At 47.6% G+C, this 16,946-nt stretch overlaps 6 protein-coding genes across 7 annotated transcripts, besides 2 other annotated features; 3 read left to right on the top strand and 3 right to left on the bottom strand.

The window, feature by feature from the left end:
* Positions 1-69: 69 nt before the first annotated feature.
* On the top strand, positions 70-3,694 carry TSTA_102680 (uncharacterized protein; the record flags this gene model as incomplete). Its single annotated transcript, XM_002486231.1, has 8 exons — positions 70-187; positions 237-338; positions 399-497; positions 547-963; positions 1,021-1,635; positions 1,688-1,858; positions 1,912-1,974; positions 2,020-3,694. The coding sequence occupies 8 exons, from the start codon at positions 70-72 to the stop codon at positions 3,177-3,179; spliced, it is 2,745 nt and encodes a 914-aa protein (XP_002486276.1). The 3' UTR covers positions 3,180-3,694.
* Positions 2,980-5,369, bottom strand: TSTA_102670 (transcription initiation factor TFIID subunit 12, putative; the record flags this gene model as incomplete). Its single annotated transcript, XM_002486230.1, has 2 exons — positions 2,980-3,693; positions 3,750-5,369. The coding sequence occupies 2 exons, from the start codon at positions 5,367-5,369 to the stop codon at positions 3,439-3,441; spliced, it is 1,875 nt and encodes a 624-aa protein (XP_002486275.1). The 3' UTR covers positions 2,980-3,438.
* Positions 5,091-5,114: a microsatellite.
* A 766-nt stretch (positions 5,370-6,135) lies between the features above and the next one.
* TSTA_102660 (uncharacterized protein) lies at positions 6,136-7,053 on the bottom strand (the record flags this gene model as incomplete). The annotated part of the gene is made up of 3 exons (XM_002486229.1): positions 6,908-7,053; positions 6,497-6,856; positions 6,136-6,439 (listed from the first exon to the last, which is right to left on the bottom strand). Exons 1-3 carry the CDS (start codon positions 6,970-6,972, stop codon positions 6,136-6,138), a joined length of 729 nt encoding a protein of 242 aa, XP_002486274.1. The 5' UTR covers positions 6,973-7,053.
* Positions 7,026-7,051: a microsatellite.
* Positions 7,054-7,153: 100 nt separating the features above from the next.
* Positions 7,154-9,948, top strand: TSTA_102650 (proteasome regulatory particle subunit (RpnC), putative). Of its 2 annotated transcripts, XM_002486228.1 has the most exons (4): positions 7,154-7,853; positions 7,917-8,057; positions 8,112-9,397; positions 9,446-9,948. In XM_002486228.1, the coding sequence occupies exons 1-4, from the start codon at positions 7,556-7,558 to the stop codon at positions 9,587-9,589; spliced, it is 1,869 nt and encodes a 622-aa protein (XP_002486273.1). In that variant the 5' UTR covers positions 7,154-7,555; the 3' UTR covers positions 9,590-9,948. The 2 variants fall into 2 exon arrangements, with proteins under 2 accessions (XP_002486273.1, XP_002486272.1); XM_002486227.1 differs by having other exon boundaries at positions 7,154-8,057.
* A 3,664-nt stretch (positions 9,949-13,612) lies between these two features.
* On the top strand, positions 13,613-15,599 carry TSTA_102640 (hexaprenyl pyrophosphate synthetase Coq1, putative). Its single transcript, XM_002486226.1, has 2 exons — positions 13,613-14,940; positions 14,997-15,599. Exons 1-2 carry the CDS (start codon positions 13,705-13,707, stop codon positions 15,156-15,158), a joined length of 1,398 nt encoding a protein of 465 aa, XP_002486271.1. The 5' UTR covers positions 13,613-13,704; the 3' UTR covers positions 15,159-15,599.
* A 27-nt stretch (positions 15,600-15,626) lies between these two features.
* Positions 15,627-16,928, bottom strand: TSTA_102630 (phosphoribosyl-aminoimidazole-succinocarboxamide synthase). Its single transcript, XM_002486225.1, has 3 exons — positions 16,728-16,928; positions 16,280-16,655; positions 15,627-16,226 (listed from the first exon to the last, which is right to left on the bottom strand). The coding sequence occupies exons 1-3, from the start codon at positions 16,875-16,877 to the stop codon at positions 15,844-15,846; spliced, it is 909 nt and encodes a 302-aa protein (XP_002486270.1). The 5' UTR covers positions 16,878-16,928; the 3' UTR covers positions 15,627-15,843.
* Between the last annotated feature and the right edge of the window lie 18 nt (positions 16,929-16,946).

The following is a 16,946-nucleotide window of genomic DNA, read 5'->3' as shown; positions in this document are numbered from 1 at the left end:
TATAAGTATTATGGTTCGACTTGATTTTTTATTTTCGCGTCGTGTTGTATCGTGTCGTGGAGTAGTAAAATGTCCGAAGAGAACGCGTGGCAAGCACCGCCGTTAACTGTGACGGCTTCGTCGTCGCCGACAGATCGTCGGAATGATACGCGATTCGATGCGGTGGATGGGGAGAAGGATAGTAGAGGTTCGTATCTACCAACTCTCTTCAGATCGAGACTGATGAGTGAGTATAGATGCATCCCAGAGCCGGATGTCGGATCATATCGAGATTCCCGACGACAAAAACACCCATGACTTGAAAGATGATGGGAAGAAAGAACGGAATAGACGCAATGGTATTCCCTCCTTCGATCCATCTCATCTCATAGATTTCTGACTGAATAGATGACATATAGCACGCCTCCTCCAAGGCCCAAGTCTAAAATGGCACAAGGAATACTCCGACCTCGACCCCCAGGCCGGACGAGTCCTAATGATCGATTTTGCGCGAAGCGGTTTGCCTCCTTTCCTTTCAATTCCTTCAACTCAATCTGATTTGATTAGATAAATCACGCTCTCATATCCGCAAAGTCGCCGCTCAAGAAATCTTCTCCATCCACGGCTTGCGCCGATTTTATAGGGTATCCGGGCAGGAGACACCAACGATGAGAGTAATTCACGTTCAAAATGCGGATTGGGCCGTTCCGTTTCTTATGCACAAATTTAATATATCTACCCATAAATCTCGAAGTGATGGCTCGGGGTCAGATTTTGGGCGGTATTTGAGATATAAGAATCCAGAGTTACGCGGTGGGAAACCCTTTCTAGCGGGCAGGACGTGGAAGGTACAGTATGATCCCTGGATGGGGGTGAATAGGACTTCGTTTGGGTTGGATTATATGAAAAGTTTTCGGAGAGGGCCTAGGATGAGAGAGGGGAGGAGGGATAGGATGATGCAGTTGAATGATTTTGATGATAATGGTATGTCCTCTCCCACCACTTCGAGGTTTGAGGAGGGGCTTTTGACTGAAGAGATAGATGAACCGATATGTGGACATGATGTATACGTGCAACGACTCAGTTGCTATATTCAACACAAACAAGCGCCGTCTGAGAACAGATTGTCGAGAGAGGATCTGCCGTTACGGAAACATTTTTATCCTCCTGATGTGTATGACGAGGGGGACGATGATAATATGCCCGACGGCAAGGATAAAGATAGCAAGCAAAGACTTCGCCTGGATAATGGAAATGTGATTATCATATTCGATAATTCGTCGTCTGGCAATATTGACGATACTCTGATCCCCGCTCGACGCGATCTGGAATGTCGTTGGCGTCGATTACCGTTTCATTTGGCATTCGAATCTCGCGATCCAGTGGAAGACGATGACGGGAAACTTGCCTTGAACTGCAGTAAAGCGATATTGAGTGATATCTTTAAATCTGTCGTCGGGACATGGGACAAATTTTTAGATCATGCGGGTACGCACATGACAATACTGGAAGATAAAATCTACGAAAGACCGGACGATGAGAGTAGAGCACCGGAGTTGTGGGCGAATTCGAGTGCGTGGCTGAAAGTTGAGAAATTGGTGAATGTGCATGGGAGTGTGGTGCAGGAGATGAGGATGAGGCTACATGAGTTGACTGGTAGCCCCTCCCCTTTCCCTTCTATTCGGGATGATAGGACTGACGATGGTAGATGATGTGGACAGCGAAGATAACTGGCTTGAAGATATTCCCAGCGACTTTGAGAGATTGACGAATTTGATAGCGGAGGATTTGACCAAGCCGACTGAGTCGTTGATATCGTTGTTGTATCAGAGTGTGTCGATTAGGGATAGTAGACATAGTCTAGAACTGGGAGTTAGCAGTATGTCACCCCTTCCAAATATCTACATACTGGAAAATAACTGACATTGAAAGTGTGGCGACTGAGTTGGATCACATTTATATTCCTCCCCCTGACATTCATCGTCGGATTCTTCGGTACGTTCTCTTCCAACTCATAAAGGATAGAATCTGACAATGTAGGAATGAATGTGGATACCTTCGCCAACATGCCCAGTATAAAATGGTACTTTATAGCCGCTATACCATTCATGCTTGGCGTTTTGACGTTCTACTTTCTTATGAAAGGCGGCTCATCAGATAGTCGTCGTCGCTCACCGCGTGAACGCATCGTTTACGAAACATTTTTCCAAGATATGGCTTCTCAGAACCCGACGCTGTGGTCTAGAAACGGTCCGAGGGATTACGTGCGTGTGGAGGGTTGGTTTGTGAGGTTGAAATGGAGGTTAATCAAGTATTGGCTTAGACCGGTGGATTTGGTGGGAAGTACTACTTTCACCAGCGCCACAACCACAACACCGATCCCTAGCAGTGATAATGAGATATCAACCGGCGTTCGGGCATCCTTTACTGGGTCCGGTGATGGCTTGAGTACTTTATCCCGTCTACAGCGCTATCTCTCCCGTCGCTGGACGCCTCAGATCGCGGCTCATACTACATCGACGTCCGCGGAAGACACGGAAATGGGATTGATGAGCATGAATGATGACGAATTTGAGAATTTGGCGCGACTGAGTGGTGATGAGAGGTTGAGTATGAGGGAGCATTATTCGATTGGGGATGGATTGTCGGAGGTCACGGAGATAGTTGCTGTGCCTGCGGTGCCCAGGGCGGGGAGGCCGGGGTTGATGTTGTGGAATTCTGCACCCGAGGGTGTGAGCGGTAATGGTAGTGGTAGTGATGATGGGGGGAAGGGAGGGAATACGCATTTGACTGTGCCTGGGAGGAGGGTTCTTACGGCTACGACACATGATGAGCACGAGGATGTGGATACCAGTGATATCGACGAAATAAATACATCAAATATCCCTAATCCGGTCATTGCGGCAGCTCTGACTCGTGAGCGTGCAAGGCAACATCGTCTTCGAAGTAGTAGTTCCCCTTCACCGCGTGGACGAGGTCATCGACGTGGAGGTAGTGGTAGCGGGTCATCCGGTGGAACACCAGGGAGAGGAAGTGATAGAGTTCTTATCGAAGAGGAGGATGCAGCGTGGTTGAATGAACGGGGTAGGAAAGGCAAGGATTGGATTTGGAGGTTTGGTTCTGGTTCTGTCTCGGACGATGATAAGGATGAGACGAAGAAAGAAGGGGATAGGAAGTCTGGTTCTAATGAGGGGAGGTAATGTATATACCTTTTTCTTAGGGAAGAAGACAGGTATGGCCATATTACTGTATCATTCAAGAGACCTATCTAAGGTACTTGATAGTATCATAGGAAAGCAAAACCTGATCAAAACTCCTTTCCTTCCAAGCACCGTCGACTACCCAACCATTCTTTCCTGAGTATCATGCTCTAGACGAGAAGAAAGCTAAAAATTAAACCGTTGCCGTACGCCGTCGCTCCTCATTTGAATTGAATAAAGAAAGGAAATTGTAGAAAGACTATTCAGCCTTCCCCTGAGTAACCTTGGCAGCTTGGACGGCAGACATCTTCTGAGTCCAACCCTGAGCAGGCTGCGGCTTCTTGACGGTACGCAAGTCGTCAGTGGCAAACCCAGAGATGCGCATGTTGTAGTTACGCTCTAGGACGAGCTGGATGTCGCGGATTTCGAGGGTGGATGATGGACGCAATTTGGCGAGACGACAGGCTGCTGTGATGACGTCGTCGACGAAGTCGTCTGCCATTTGGAGGATGAACTGTGAAGATTAGTATGGGGTGAGATTCATGATGAAAAAAAGGAGGAGAGAGATACCTCTTCAGCGTCAGGAGTGAGACCTTCGCCTTCACCTCCACCAGTCACTTGACGGACCAAAATGTCGAGCATCTTCTTGCTCAAGACCCGTTGACCTTCGCCCTCGAGAACGTAGCCAGGATGTTTCTGAATGGCGGGTTGGCCCATGACACCCATCGCGCCGTGACTGGGACCTCCAGAAAGAGTAGGACGAGGAGTGCCCATTGCAACAGGCTCAGGAGTCTGCACGTTCAAGTTCTTGGGGATAGCCATGTTGTGGTTGCGAGTGGTGTTTTCAGTTGAACGATTCTGAATGTAGCCAGGAGGATGTGCGTGGGTAGTTGCTGCTGACTGCGGGGTGCCTGCCTGTTGGGTTTGTTGATTAGATTGTTGTTGTTGATTGCCCTGGTAGGATTTTGCTGCTTGAGAAATAGCTGCCTCGTGCGACAGCGGGCGTGGATGGCCCTGGGCGTTAGCTGCTTGATTCTGTGCCATCGTGGCTGCGTCTGTTTGAGCTGTGGCTTGAACTGGTTGTCCTGCTGGTTGTGTTGTTACTGGAGTGGCTGCTGTGGTGGGCGTTGCGATTTGTGCTTGAGGAGCAGCGGTTGCCTGAACTTGGCCTGCTTGTGTCAATGCTGGTACACTGGGTTGTTGAGCCTGAACCCGAGCAGCATTTACAGCAGAATTTATAGTATGAGGTGCCGGTGCTTGTTGTGCAGGATGCCCTGGTGTAGCTGTACTCACGGGAGTTGCCGTCGAGGTCGCTGGTTGATTTGGAGCTTGCGGTACTGGCTGCGCGCCGCCTTGTTGTGCTGTACCAGCAGCTCTGGCAGCTCTGAATCCTTCTTGTTGTTCTGAGAATTTTCTAAGAAATTCTTGACCTTCGCGAAACAACTTCTCTGCTTGAAGTTGTCGAGTTCTGAATGCTTGCATCTCTTCTGTGCTTATCGACCCAGCACCCCCAGCACTTTGACGTGCTTGAACTTGTTGTCGCACTTCCAGACTTCGTTGACGCCCGATTTCCTGTTTCTGCAGCGCCATCCCATATCTAAGCTTTGCTTCATTCAACCAGTTGGCAGTCTGTTCTCTGGTTCCGTTGGGAGGCAACTGAAACTGCACGCTATTGACCTTGGCTTGGATCGCTGGAAGGAGTTGACTAAACGCCGTGATGTTACCAGTCGACTGAGCAGCTTGTGGGTTTTGAGCGGGTTGTGCCTGAGCTTGTTGTTGCTGCTGTTGTCCTGTTTGTAGTTGAGCCTGCTGAGCCTGTTGCTGTGCCTGTGCCTGTGCCTGTGCCTGTGCCTGTGCCTGTGCCTGGGCTTGGGCTTGAGCTTGAGCTTGAGCTTGGGCTTGTGCTTGAGCCTGCTGCTGCTGCTGCTGCTGCTGAATCTTATTCCTGAATAGTTGCATTCCCTTCATGAGGTTCTGCGATATTTGCATAAGCCTCATTTGCGCATTTCGGTATTCATCGGTGGACGGATCGCGCGAATTGAGAATATCCCACAAGCCCCGGACGAGCTGTGTGTGTTGGGATTTCTGGGCATCGTTTAAATGAGGGAGTTTGGCCACTTGGTCCGTACGGATCAAGGAAGGTTGCTGTTGAGGCGGGACTGGCTGGTTCGTGGCAGCCTGGCCATCCATGATGTCTATCAGCAATGACTCGACGATGGCGTGGTCGATTTCCGGAGTGTGCTAGAACGAGATGTTTCGTGACCGGGAAAACAAAGAGATCAAGAGCCAAAAACAGTGATTGTATTGCAGGATGACTGTGCGACCAAAACGCAAAGGATCTTTGGTTTTCAGCTGGGAAATTCAGGAAAAATGGCAGAGGATGGTTGTCGCCGAAGTCTGAAGTTCATACCCTGGGCTTGGCGTGCGCTGCCGCAACATACACTTTTAAACTGCATACCAGCTGCGATGTTGTCTGTTCAGAAGTAAAACAAATGCATTTGTGAAGAGAACTTTGATTGTCTAGAGATAATCTCTTATACTTTATGTGATAGTCATATTCATTTATTTATATTAACTATCTATTCACCAATCTGGCTATAAAGAACAAAGTTTGTGCCTCCTTATTCCGAAACAACCACCGGAAATCCATCCCTGGAGATGAACTTACAGGACTGGACTAAGTGAGTCTCTTCGGAGGAGGTAGAGCTATGTGTCTGACCTGTTTGGTGAAGAGCCCAGTACGTGGAATGATTCCCAAGCTGTATTCTGCCTGCCGACAATCTCGGAACAGTGTCCTTGATGTCGGAATGTGAAGGATCCTGCAGAGTATGCTTACAAGCCATGCCGGGCAAGAAGTGGCTCTTGGTCAAGCTTTGCAGCCTCTGATAACCGGTTTCGCTGCTCAATGTCAATCCCGAATCCGGAATATCGTTGCAATGATATGCAATTCATAACCTCATCTCATTAAACCTCCTAGATCTCGCGACATTCCTGTTACACGATCTTCGAGGATCTGTTTTCTCCTCTCCAACTCGCGAATTTCCTCAAGCTCTCTCTCAATATCCTCATCCGTAACTTGTATGTCGTGCTGCTGCAGTTCCGGGTATTCAATCTCATTGTCTCGGTCGTATGCCTCGTTCATAGCTTCTAATTCCGCAGCATTATCGGCAACTCTAGCTTCCAGCCGGACAAGCGACTCGCTGATTTGAGAATAACGATAACGGATGTCTGCAATTTTTTCGGCAGCACCAGCAACGGGACTGCAGAATAAATTTGTTAGAAGTTAATTAGCCTAGTCAGAAGTGGAAAAGACTGACTAGACATTGCACAGAATCTCTGCACCCTTCAACAACACTTCCACATTGATATCTCCACGCTGTAGTCTTGTAGAAGATCCCGCCGAGCGCCTAATCTCCTCCATCATATCGTTACCCAAGACACGAGCGACCGCAGATTGATTCCGGTTGTTTCTTGCGGCATTGATGCGACTGATCATCGTCTCCCGTTGTGTGTCGGCCGGAAATGTCGTGCCTCGGCGCGTTGCTCGCCGTTGAGAAGGTTTTGCAGAGGCATCGAGTGTGAATAGTGCGCGTTCATGAACTTCCGTGTCTCTGATCAAGGCTGTTATATCCGGAGTGTTTAGTAGAGCGTTGGTGAATATTTTGGGTGGAGGGAACCTGCGGGGGATTAGCTGTATGCCGAATATATTGCAATTGTTCTAGACTTACGACAAGTCGGCAATGGCATTGGCGGAGAGTGTAATCTGCTCGAGATGGCTTTCTAAAAGCGACATGATGAATGGATTATACGGCACAACAGCAGTAGTCTTCTAAGCCGTTGCTATGATGTTGTTCTTGTTGTTGTTGTCGTTGGGAATCGCGCCAAGCTGGGACGGAGAGCAAGGCGGACTTAGTGGCCTCAGGCAGGAGCTATGGCAAGGCGCCGAATCATGACAACACATCCTCACTTTCTGTGCCAACTCATCTTACAACAGAGGACACATACCGACAACAGATATTTCTCGTGTCATGGACGTTCAAAGTATTTGTCTATCTGAAATACTTTGAGCAACTCGCGTGAGTGACTGCTTACCTAATTCGGCGTCGGAGCTTGGCAGTTGCGCAGGTGGTTGCTGCTGCTCTCTCTGCTGACTCTCTTTCTCTTTTATCTCCTACCTTGACATCACCTCCATCATCCATCACTCTTGTTCGCATCTCACGCTCCCTCCCACCTTTTGTTGTCTCTGATCTATCTATTCTGTTTTGTTCATAATCTCGATAACCTCTCAGCAGTTGTACTACTGGGTGATTACGTGCTTCAGCCCTTTCCCCGAACGACTGATCGCCCGACTCTCGAGCTATCACAAGCTGCAAAAGATGCCAGTTGAACGACGCTCTCTGAGGTCTAACAGCAAGGGTGATACCTCATCATCAACCAACGGCGAAAAAGCTCGTTCTAATTCGAATACCGCCTCGAGCAAAGATAAAGCTGCCCCGACAACCCGCTCAGCGGCAAATAAGGCCAAATCAGCTCCGGCTAAGAAACCCGTCACAGGCAAGGGCGCTAGCAGCTCGAACACCAGCAATAACAACATGAGTGGCGACCAGCCGCAGCGAAATGGCACAGATCCTGTAGAGAATGGTGAAGACGTGGAGATGGAAGAGGATACGGCAGGTGGGCCTACACCGTCCATCCCAACCAGCAGGGAACATGATGGTGACCAGATGACTGTTGTAGTGCCCCCAGCAAAGGGTGCCAGACTATCTGGCCAGGACAATAAGAAAGACAAAGAGGATGACGTCGCTATGGAAGACTCTGACGACAAGGACGCTCAGTCTGACGAACCCGAGATTGATCCTCGAGTGAAAGCTGTCCAAGGTAGGGTTTCGCGGTGGTGGTTTATCAATGATTTGTGCTGACTCTGGAGTCTAGATATTCAAAATAATTTCGGTCTTTTGGAGCGTGCTGTGACGCACTTTGACTCCCGATTCACCCTCCGAGTCCTACGATCAATATCCTCCATGCGCAAACATATCACACCCGACGTTCTCGCCGAAGTTATTGTTGATACTTACTCTAGCTCGAGCCAGACGGCAGCATTCCTATTAGAAGCCATTGGCAAGCCCGATGCTTTTGATGTTGCCTCGTCGAAGATGGATGTAGACTCCGATAAGCCCAAGAGTCGTGAAATCTTGCCAGAAGTTGACACCTATCTGTCGATACTTGTTCAGATTTATCTTTACGACCAGAAAGAGACACAGCGCGGTGCAGATTTCTCCAGCAAATTAGTTGAACGACTGCGGCAACTCAACCGTCGTACTCTTGACTCTTTGACTGCTCGCGTGTACTTTTACTTCTCTCTGTTCTATGAGCAGTTGGCTCCCCTCCCTCCTTCCCCTGCTGCAGCAGTCATTTCGATACGCAAGCCTTTGCTCGCCGCGCTTCGCACTGCTGTCCTTCGTAAGGATGTCGATATTCAGGCTACCGTTATTACGCTTTTGTTGCGCAACTACTTGTCCACCTCACACATCACACAGGCTGACCTTCTGATTGCCCACAACGAGTTCCCAGCCGCAGCGTCCAACAATCAGATTGCGCGATATCTCTACTACCTCGGTCGCATCCGTGCTATACAATTGCGATACAGTGAAGCGCACGAACACTTAACCGGAGCGACTCGTAAGTCACCGACGAGCCACAGCGCTGGTGGATTCTACCAGGTGTCAATGAAACTTCTCGTTATCGTGGATCTGCTCATGGGCGATATTCCCGACCGATCCGTCTTCCGTCAGCCGGCTTTGGAAAAAGCTCTGCACCCATATTTCCTCCTTGTCCGTGCTGTCAGCGCAGGTGATCTCGATGGATTCTTGAATATCGTCAACACTCACTGCATCACCTTCCGGAAAGATGGAACATATACTCTGATTTTGCGACTACGACAGAACGTTATTAAGACTGGCATTCGAGTCATGTCAATTGCATATTCACGGATATCTTTGCGCGATATTTGCCTTCGTCTTGGCTTACATAGCGAGGAGTCGGCTGAGTATATTGTCGCCAAAGCTATTCGAGATGGTGTTATTGATGCCACTTTGGATCACGAGCAGGGTTATATGAAGAGCAAGGATGCCGGTGATATTTACCTGACAAGCGAGCCGGGTGAGGCATTCCACGCTCGTATCCAGGCTTGCTTAAGTCTCCACGATGAGAGTGTTAAGGTTAGTTGTATTTCCTTTTACCGGTTGCCAGTCACTTACATAATACAGGCCATGCGCTTCCCCATGAACCAACACCGTCTGGAACTGAAGAACGCACAAGAAGCGAGAGAGCGTGAGCGAGAACTCGTCAAGGAAATCCAAGACGGTGACATGGACGACGACGATGCTGGCGGTGACTTTGATAGCATTTAAGCGGAAAGAAAGTATGAATAGAGCCAGTATAAGCGATGCATCCCATTCCTCAACAACAATCATGTATACTGCAAGGACTTTTTTCACTCACGTGTTTTTCTACTTTTTATCTGCGTCAGGGTTTCAGAACACTTCGGGGCCATTGGGGATCGTCCTTCGCTCTCTACACTACATCTACTTCCCCTTTTTCTTTTCTATGTGCGTGTGTGAAGGGGAGACAGGGTCATGTATGTACAGTCCGTTCAGCTCGGTCTGCTCTATTTTGCCGATTTCCTTTTCTTGTTTCTCTTGTTTCTTTTGTATCCAGCTTTATAAGCTAGACAAGACTTGCCAATCAATTACGATGATTTTTTTATTTTAGTTCTGTTCGGGTCAGATCAGGACGTGTAGTGTAGTCAGGATAGTCGATTGGACCTTTGTAATAGATATGGTAGGTCTCGCTGTTTCTCCATGATATTTTCGATGCCGTTGCTAACTCGCATGCCCTCATGTTTCATCGCCATATCTACCTCAGATGCCCTGCCAATGTTGTTCGCCTTCATCAATTTCCCGGTTATCATCCTCTCTGGTGATGGGCAAACCCACAACTCCTTCAGCCATTGTTCTGTATGTCTGTCCCCGCCTCCCAAAGTCTGCTCGGACGGTGGTGGGTATGTAGTGATGTTCACTTACCTACTTTGCCGCGCAAGACTGTTTTGCAATCCCGCGTGACGCTCTCGAGAAGAGCCGGAAATGTTTTCGCATAACTACTACATTTGCCTAAGGAGGATTATACGTATTTCGATTCACGATCCATGACAGGGCTCAAGTAAGATCAGCCACATACCTAGGTACTTGGTAAGCTCTGGACATGTGCTACGACAGCTCGAGACTGACATCGCGGGTCGAAGTAGGGAGATAGTGAAGAACACGAAGTAAGGATATGAGAAGGATGTTGAAGAAAAAGGTCCAGGGGGATTCTTGAGCCGATTTATAATGCACAGTCTGTTGCCCACAGAGCTCAAACGCCCGCGGTGCCAGAATAGAAAGGATGGGAGCGCCCGGTGTTTGCATCTCCTCCTTCCACATAAGACGACAATTCTTTCTTACTACATCCATGGATTTTGAAGTCTCTGTTTTATCATTATGAAGCACTGGAGAGGACTATAGCATCGGAACTACTGCCAGAATTGCCTCAATGTACTTGGCAGAGCTCCATACGCAACAAGAAGATATCTATGTCTGGGTACCAGCCCAGCAGACGCTCTGGTGAGAGGTTTTGGGCCCCGACAATCTTCTTTGTCATGTCGAGAAAGGTCTTTGCTAATAGTCAGGCTGTAGATTGGGTCAATTCCCAGTCGAGGTTGCGGTCACACCATTGCTGCAAATTTCCAGCCTCTTTACTGGTGTTGTTTGAATGAAGGAATGCCGAAGATAGCATTTGAGGATAAGGGAAAGACCTGCTCATCCAACGCCCCTTATTCGCCACCTGTTGCCCAGAGAGAACATATAGCGAGCGTAATGGCATTTGGACAAGGCCTTTATTCCGTGTGGCAGGCGGAATATGGACATTTCTTGTATGTCAAGCCACTTTAGACTTATCAAGAGATGGAATTACATGAAGGCTGATAAAGAATGGTACATAGAAGGCCTCCGCCCTACCTGATATGGCTCTGTGAAGAAGTAATGTCTTCTCCATTAGCTGACAATCAAGTAGGTCTCCATGAGTAAACGAGAATGAATGAAGGGAATTACCGCACCATTGCCCTGGTATGGTTGCATTGCTTGCCCGGTCTTTGTTTCTCTTTGATGGCATTGAGCTGTGTTTGCTCACCAGAGGCTGGGACTATCGGGATTCAGGGCGTATGGTTTAATCCACATAAGCTGCCATTTACCCCCTGCCTCAGCCTTTTTTCTCTTCCCCATCATCTTCTCTATCTTCTTCACTATATGACACTGCTTGTATGGCACTGGACCTCCTTCAGGACTCATAATCTTTTCTTGACATGCTTTATAGGTCTACACTACTTCGACCTTCGTGTTTGTTATGTCTGCCTCTAAGGGGCTCCCCAGAAGCTCATCACTGACAAGCACTTAGGGTAACGGCTCGCTCCACGGCTCTACACACTATGTGGTTGCGTTGCCTTGCTATGTTATATCAAGTACACATATACGGTTGAATCATGAAGTTCTCGGCACAGGAGGTGACACAAATCGAACATCTAGTGGCCGAGAAACAGCTGAGCTTCTATCAACCAACAGTCGACAAGATGTGGCAAAGTTTAGAATCGAAGACTTCGACATACTGTGTGATAACTCTCTGAATCGGATCGTCATGGACTATGATGGGAAAGATTCAGAGGAAAATATTGAGATTGTTATATCAAAGCAGGAGACATTCTGTTCTATAAATGTAGTCGGTATTCTCCTCTATGACAAAATTCAAGTTTCAAAGCCATTCTCGAACTGTTCACTGATGACTGCAGTAGATATGATCTGTCAGCTGCATTTGATACTTTAAAGCAAGTATTATTCCTTGGGGCCCAAACAATAAGTTCAAAGAAGACTCGAGAAAAGCGGAAGGCTGCGTAAGCCAACAGCTTACTACGATCTCTTGCACTCACCCTACACTGCCTATGGCGATTGACTTTGTCATCTATTCCCCCTATTCCCCCATTTTCGACCGTCATTATCGCCTCCTACGTCTCTTCCTACCATTTGTTTCGTTTTATTTGCTTACATGCATCATCACTTCTTTACTTCTTACGATCACCTGTTTTCATCTACCACTTATTACGATTTTATGCCATTGCAGCTACTGAGGTCAGGAGCTATCTTCGAAAGGGGGGCAATTTGTGATCATATCTATACTTCATGTATCGCTTCACCACACAGTTACGGGAAACTTAGCTTAATCGATATCCTTTGCCTCCATCTGCCTCCAGCATAAGGTTGGCGATCCTCACAAATTGGTAGCATTCACAGAACTACTTCAAGTAGCCACGATCGACTCAATGCAAGGTCATGAACCGGACATCATTATATGGCAGAACACCCAGGGGAAATGTGACAATCTAGCCACGGCTTCTCTTACAGGCGCCATATGAGGACTGCTGGTTAGGGCTTTGCATGCATCCATTTTCAGCCGCCCATTGGGCTCATCAGCCATAATTCTCCTACAAGAAGAGTGGACAGTATCGCGGTTCCAGCTCGAGGAGACGACTGAGTCTATGGAATGGGCGTTGGAAGACCTAACATTATGGCGAGTTTTTCGGATGTCTAAATGTTATTTCTTATTCTGTTTTTATCATGTATTTAGGACAGTGCAGCAACTCAATCCTTCAGCATCATCTTACCACTCATAATCCTCCGTGATGGACTTTGCTTCTCCCCCTTGGTTCTCGTAGACGGTTATATACAGCACAGAAATCTATTTCTGCTTCACATACCTAGGTAACTCAGGACTATCTGACTCTTCTCGTTTAGGGAAACGCTTGATATTGAAGTCTCTGTCAAGTGCGATAGGTAGTTGAATCTATCGTCATCATCTCCTTCTGCATATTGATTCATTGGTTTACTACCTAAATACCCATTGGCTCTTAGTTTCAAGGTTATTAAAGTTTTAAGTATGTATATCTTCTCCGGGGCTCTTCAATCTTACACATGCAGCATTCTCCCACTTTGAAGATATATATCTCGAGCTCGAGACTCTCAGGCTAAGGAAAGAAAACTTAGAAAAGCGAAACGGTTATTGGAGAGGAATCACACACAGGCATCAAATGAGTACAAGAAATATTCCGATAGAACTTCAGTATAACCCAGAACAATATTCAGCCGTAATTGATCGCAGTCTAGAGACTCTTGGAGCAGTCAGAGTATCAAAATGTCTAGAATGAAGCTGAAGTTGCTGAGCCGGGATGAATCGGAGACGCACCGACGATTGCTCAGTGCATTCTCATTGGCCGAGAAAATCGTCGGACCCGCCGAGGTACGACTTCCAAGTTCTCAAGAAAGAGAGAGAGCTCTGACTCGTGACATCTTCCCTCGTCAGCTCAGTGCATTGCTGTTCTTTTGCTTGTTATATGGCTGTTTAATTCTTTCTTGTACCAATACCTCCTCCGACAAAGATCTCGACTATGAGATCTCGAGCTGTTCGCGCCTCTTCCGGGCTGCTATTCTCAAACCGTCAAGCTACGGCTGTACTTCCGCGCCCGACAACCTCGATATGCTCCCAATGCCTTCGCGATGAGCTTCTTTTGGCCGTTATCCCCTCCGTTCACTCAAGAAAATACCATCCGTCACGACGAAGAGATGTATCACCCATCGGCGCCGCTGTCTCAGCAGCGCAGACTCTTTTCACCAAGGGCTTCCCAAAAGCTCCGCCTGGCGTCTCAGTCGACCCATTACGTATCGTTGGGAAGGAATTGAAGTTTCTGACCAAGAATATCAGAAAGTTATTAGGCTCTGGCCACCCAATGCTGGATAAAGTTGCCAAATATTATACATGGAGCGAAGGGAAACACGTGCGACCATTACTTGTCCTACTCATGTCGCAAGCTACGGCTCTCGCCCCTCGCAACCCGCATACACATTCTACTTCCATCTCCTCTCAACAACAATCTTACATCAGCGAACCCATCAGCTCCCCGCTTGTCCTAGCAGATGCGAACCCCGACACAAGTCCCCTGACAGCTCCCGCTGCCGAGTTGGAAGGTATCTTTGGCGAAGATCCGAATATTCTACCTGCTCAACGCCGACTGGCCGAAATCACGGAACTGATCCATACAGCTTCTCTACTTCACGATGATGTGATTGATAACGCGGTGACTAGACGATCGTCAAGCTCGGCAAACACGCAGTTCGGAAATAAAATGGCTGTCCTGGCTGGTGATTTTCTCCTGGGTCGTGCCTCTGTCGCTTTGGCGCGACTACGAAATCCGGAAGTTATCGAGCTCCTGGCAACAGTCATTGCGAATTTGGTTGAAGGAGAATTTATGCAGTTGAAGAATACTGCATCTGATGAACGATCCCCCGTCTTTACCGATGATACTATTACATATTACTTGCAAAAGACCTACCTCAAGACTGCTAGTCTGATTAGCAAATCCTGCCGCGCTGCAGCATTGCTCGGAAATAGTACCCCGGATATCGTCGAAGCTGCGTACTCGTATGGCCGTAACTTAGGGCTTGCTTTCCAATTGGTTGATGATATGCTGGACTACACTGTCAACTCAGCTGAGTTTGGAAAGCCGGCTGGTGCCGATCTTGAGTTGGGTCTTGCTACTGCGCCGTTGCTTTTTGCGTGGAAGGAGAATCCTGAGTTGGGAGCTTTGGTGGGACGGAAATTTGAGCAAGAGGGTGATGTGGAAAGGGTGAGCTTGTGCACAATCTTTCTGCGAGTCGAGATACTAACTTTGATCTTTTCCAGGCCCGCGAACTTGTTGCTCGAAGTAACGGTATCGAGCAGACCCGTGCTCTCGCCCAGGAATACGCCGATAAAGCCGCCGCTGCCATCGACATTCTCCCGGACAGCGAAGCGAAGAATGGATTACTCGACATGTGCGAAAAGACGATGAAGAGACGCAAGTAAAAGACAGCTATTTGCATCGAGATCCTGCATATTGCGATTAGACTCATACACCATTGTTGAATGCTACAAGACGACCTTTCACCACTTCGACTCAGTAACAAAAATCAACGAATCGAACCAATAAATATACAGATGACTGATAGGGTGATACATCCCTCTCCAACACAGCATTAGAAAGCATGTATGATTTTTTTTTCTGCTCCATTTTCATTATATGAACTCAACTCAATCAAATGGCAGGTGTTTTTCCTTGATCTTGAGCAGTATGCAGTGAGGTCAAAGGAGCAATACCCTTGACAAGACAGAGGTATATGAGCATGATTCTTTGAACTAGGGGACATTGTCGAAAGATTTACATGTTTTCATTGCATGCGTAGAGGTTTATACTATTGCTGTGTTATTGTATAGATTAGAGAAATGAAGATTTAGAAGTTTTATTGTCTATGAGCTTGGCCAAGTGGAAGCATTGCCTTGATATAGACTTACATACTCTCTGACGGGTATCAGTCCATTTCATAATTCGATTGGTATATGCTAAGCTGCCAAAGTACCACCCTGTCTTATCAAGATCCCAATTCAGTAGTTATACATGAGCAAGCAAGTCTTGAAATTGACCGGCAGGAAGAAGCAAATAAATCACAGAGAAAACCATCACCGCCGAACACCAAAGAGGAATCAAAGAAGATTACAACTCTCCACCACCAGTAATAATCTCCCAAGCCTCCTTATACTTTTCCGCCGTCTTGAGCGCAACCTCCTCCGTCATCTTCACACCTTCTTTCCCCTTGAGTCCTTGACTAGTCAACCAATCACGCAAATACTGCTTGTCAAAACTCTCCTGACCCTGACCAATGACGTAACGATCCTTGGGCCAGAAGCGTGATGAATCGGGAGTCAGGACTTCATCTACGAGAACTACTTCGTCAGTTTCGGGGTCGAGGCCGAATTCGAATTTTGTGTCTGCGATGATCAGGCCGCGGTTGTAGGCGTAGGCGTGCGCGGCATGGTAGAGACTAATGGCGAGAGAGGCGATCTTGGAGGCGTATTTTTCGCCGACGATTTTGACGGCTGTTTTCGGATACGTTAGTATCCCGGAAATTTAGGAGATGGTTGAGACTTACCTTCGTCAGGATGAATGTTCTCATCATGCTGGCCCAATTCCGCTTTCGTGCTGGGTGTATAGATTGGTCCATCAGGGAAAGCCTGGCTCTCCTTGAGATCCGGCGCAACCTGAATTCCGTGCACAGTTCCCGACTTCTGATACTCCTTCCACGCAGATCCGGTGATATAACCTCGAACAATAGCCTCAATCGGGAAGACCTCGTATTTCCGTACTTGCATACTACGATTCTGCAAGGCTGGGCGTAGTGATTCGGGGATTTGAGGTGGGAGGTCAAGAGTAATAAAGTGTGTACGGAGAGAGGGGATAGCTTCTTGGAGGATCTTGAACCATGCTTTTGTGCAGAGGGTTAGGAGTTTTCCTTTATCGGGGATTCCCTATAATATTTTTCATGTCAGATCAAGAAGTTCAATTAGGAAGCTTGGGGAGTCTGGAGTAGGTTTTCATACATTTTCCATGATCACATCATATGCGGAGATACGATCTGTTGCGACAAAGAGCAGTGTCTTATCGTCTATTTCATATAGATCTCGCACTTTACCTCGAGCTTTCAGGGGCAGTGCACCCTGCAGGTCAGTTTTTGTAAGAGCTTCAGCCATTGTGTTTGTTTCAGTGTAAGTTAGAGTAATGAATCTTTTTTTGGCGGGGATATCAGAGATGACTGAATC

This window comes from Talaromyces stipitatus, genomic scaffold, assembly GCF_000003125.1.
Source record: "Talaromyces stipitatus ATCC 10500 scf_1105507295511 genomic scaffold, whole genome shotgun sequence".
In the NCBI taxonomy this organism is placed as follows: domain Eukaryota; kingdom Fungi; phylum Ascomycota; class Eurotiomycetes; order Eurotiales; family Trichocomaceae; genus Talaromyces; species Talaromyces stipitatus.
Note: the sequence above shows the minus strand (reverse complement) of the source record. Positions and strands in the feature narration are given on the sequence as shown.

Excerpts from the sequence above, each read along its gene's own strand:
- TSTA_102650 (XM_002486227.1), top strand. The coding sequence starts at position 7,556 with ATGCCAGTTGAACGACGCTCTCTGAGGTCTAACAGCAAGGGTGATACC. Across the intron at positions 8,058-8,111 it reads TCGAGTGAAAGCTGTCCAAG|ATATTCAAAATAATTTCGGT; the intron begins GTAGGGTTTCGC and ends TCTGGAGTCTAG. Across the intron at positions 9,398-9,445 it reads TCCACGATGAGAGTGTTAAG|GCCATGCGCTTCCCCATGAA; the intron begins GTTAGTTGTATT and ends TACATAATACAG.
- TSTA_102640 (XM_002486226.1), top strand. The coding sequence starts at position 13,705 with ATGAGATCTCGAGCTGTTCGCGCCTCTTCCGGGCTGCTATTCTCAAAC. Across the intron at positions 14,941-14,996 it reads AAGAGGGTGATGTGGAAAGG|GCCCGCGAACTTGTTGCTCG; the intron begins GTGAGCTTGTGC and ends GATCTTTTCCAG.
- TSTA_102630 (XM_002486225.1), bottom strand. The coding sequence starts at position 16,877 with ATGGCTGAAGCTCTTACAAAAACTGACCTGCAGGGTGCACTGCCCCTG. Across the intron at positions 16,656-16,727 it reads ATGATGTGATCATGGAAAAT|GGAATCCCCGATAAAGGAAA; the intron begins GTATGAAAACCT and ends AAAATATTATAG. Across the intron at positions 16,227-16,279 it reads GAACATTCATCCTGACGAAG|CCGTCAAAATCGTCGGCGAA; the intron begins GTAAGTCTCAAC and ends ATCCGAAAACAG.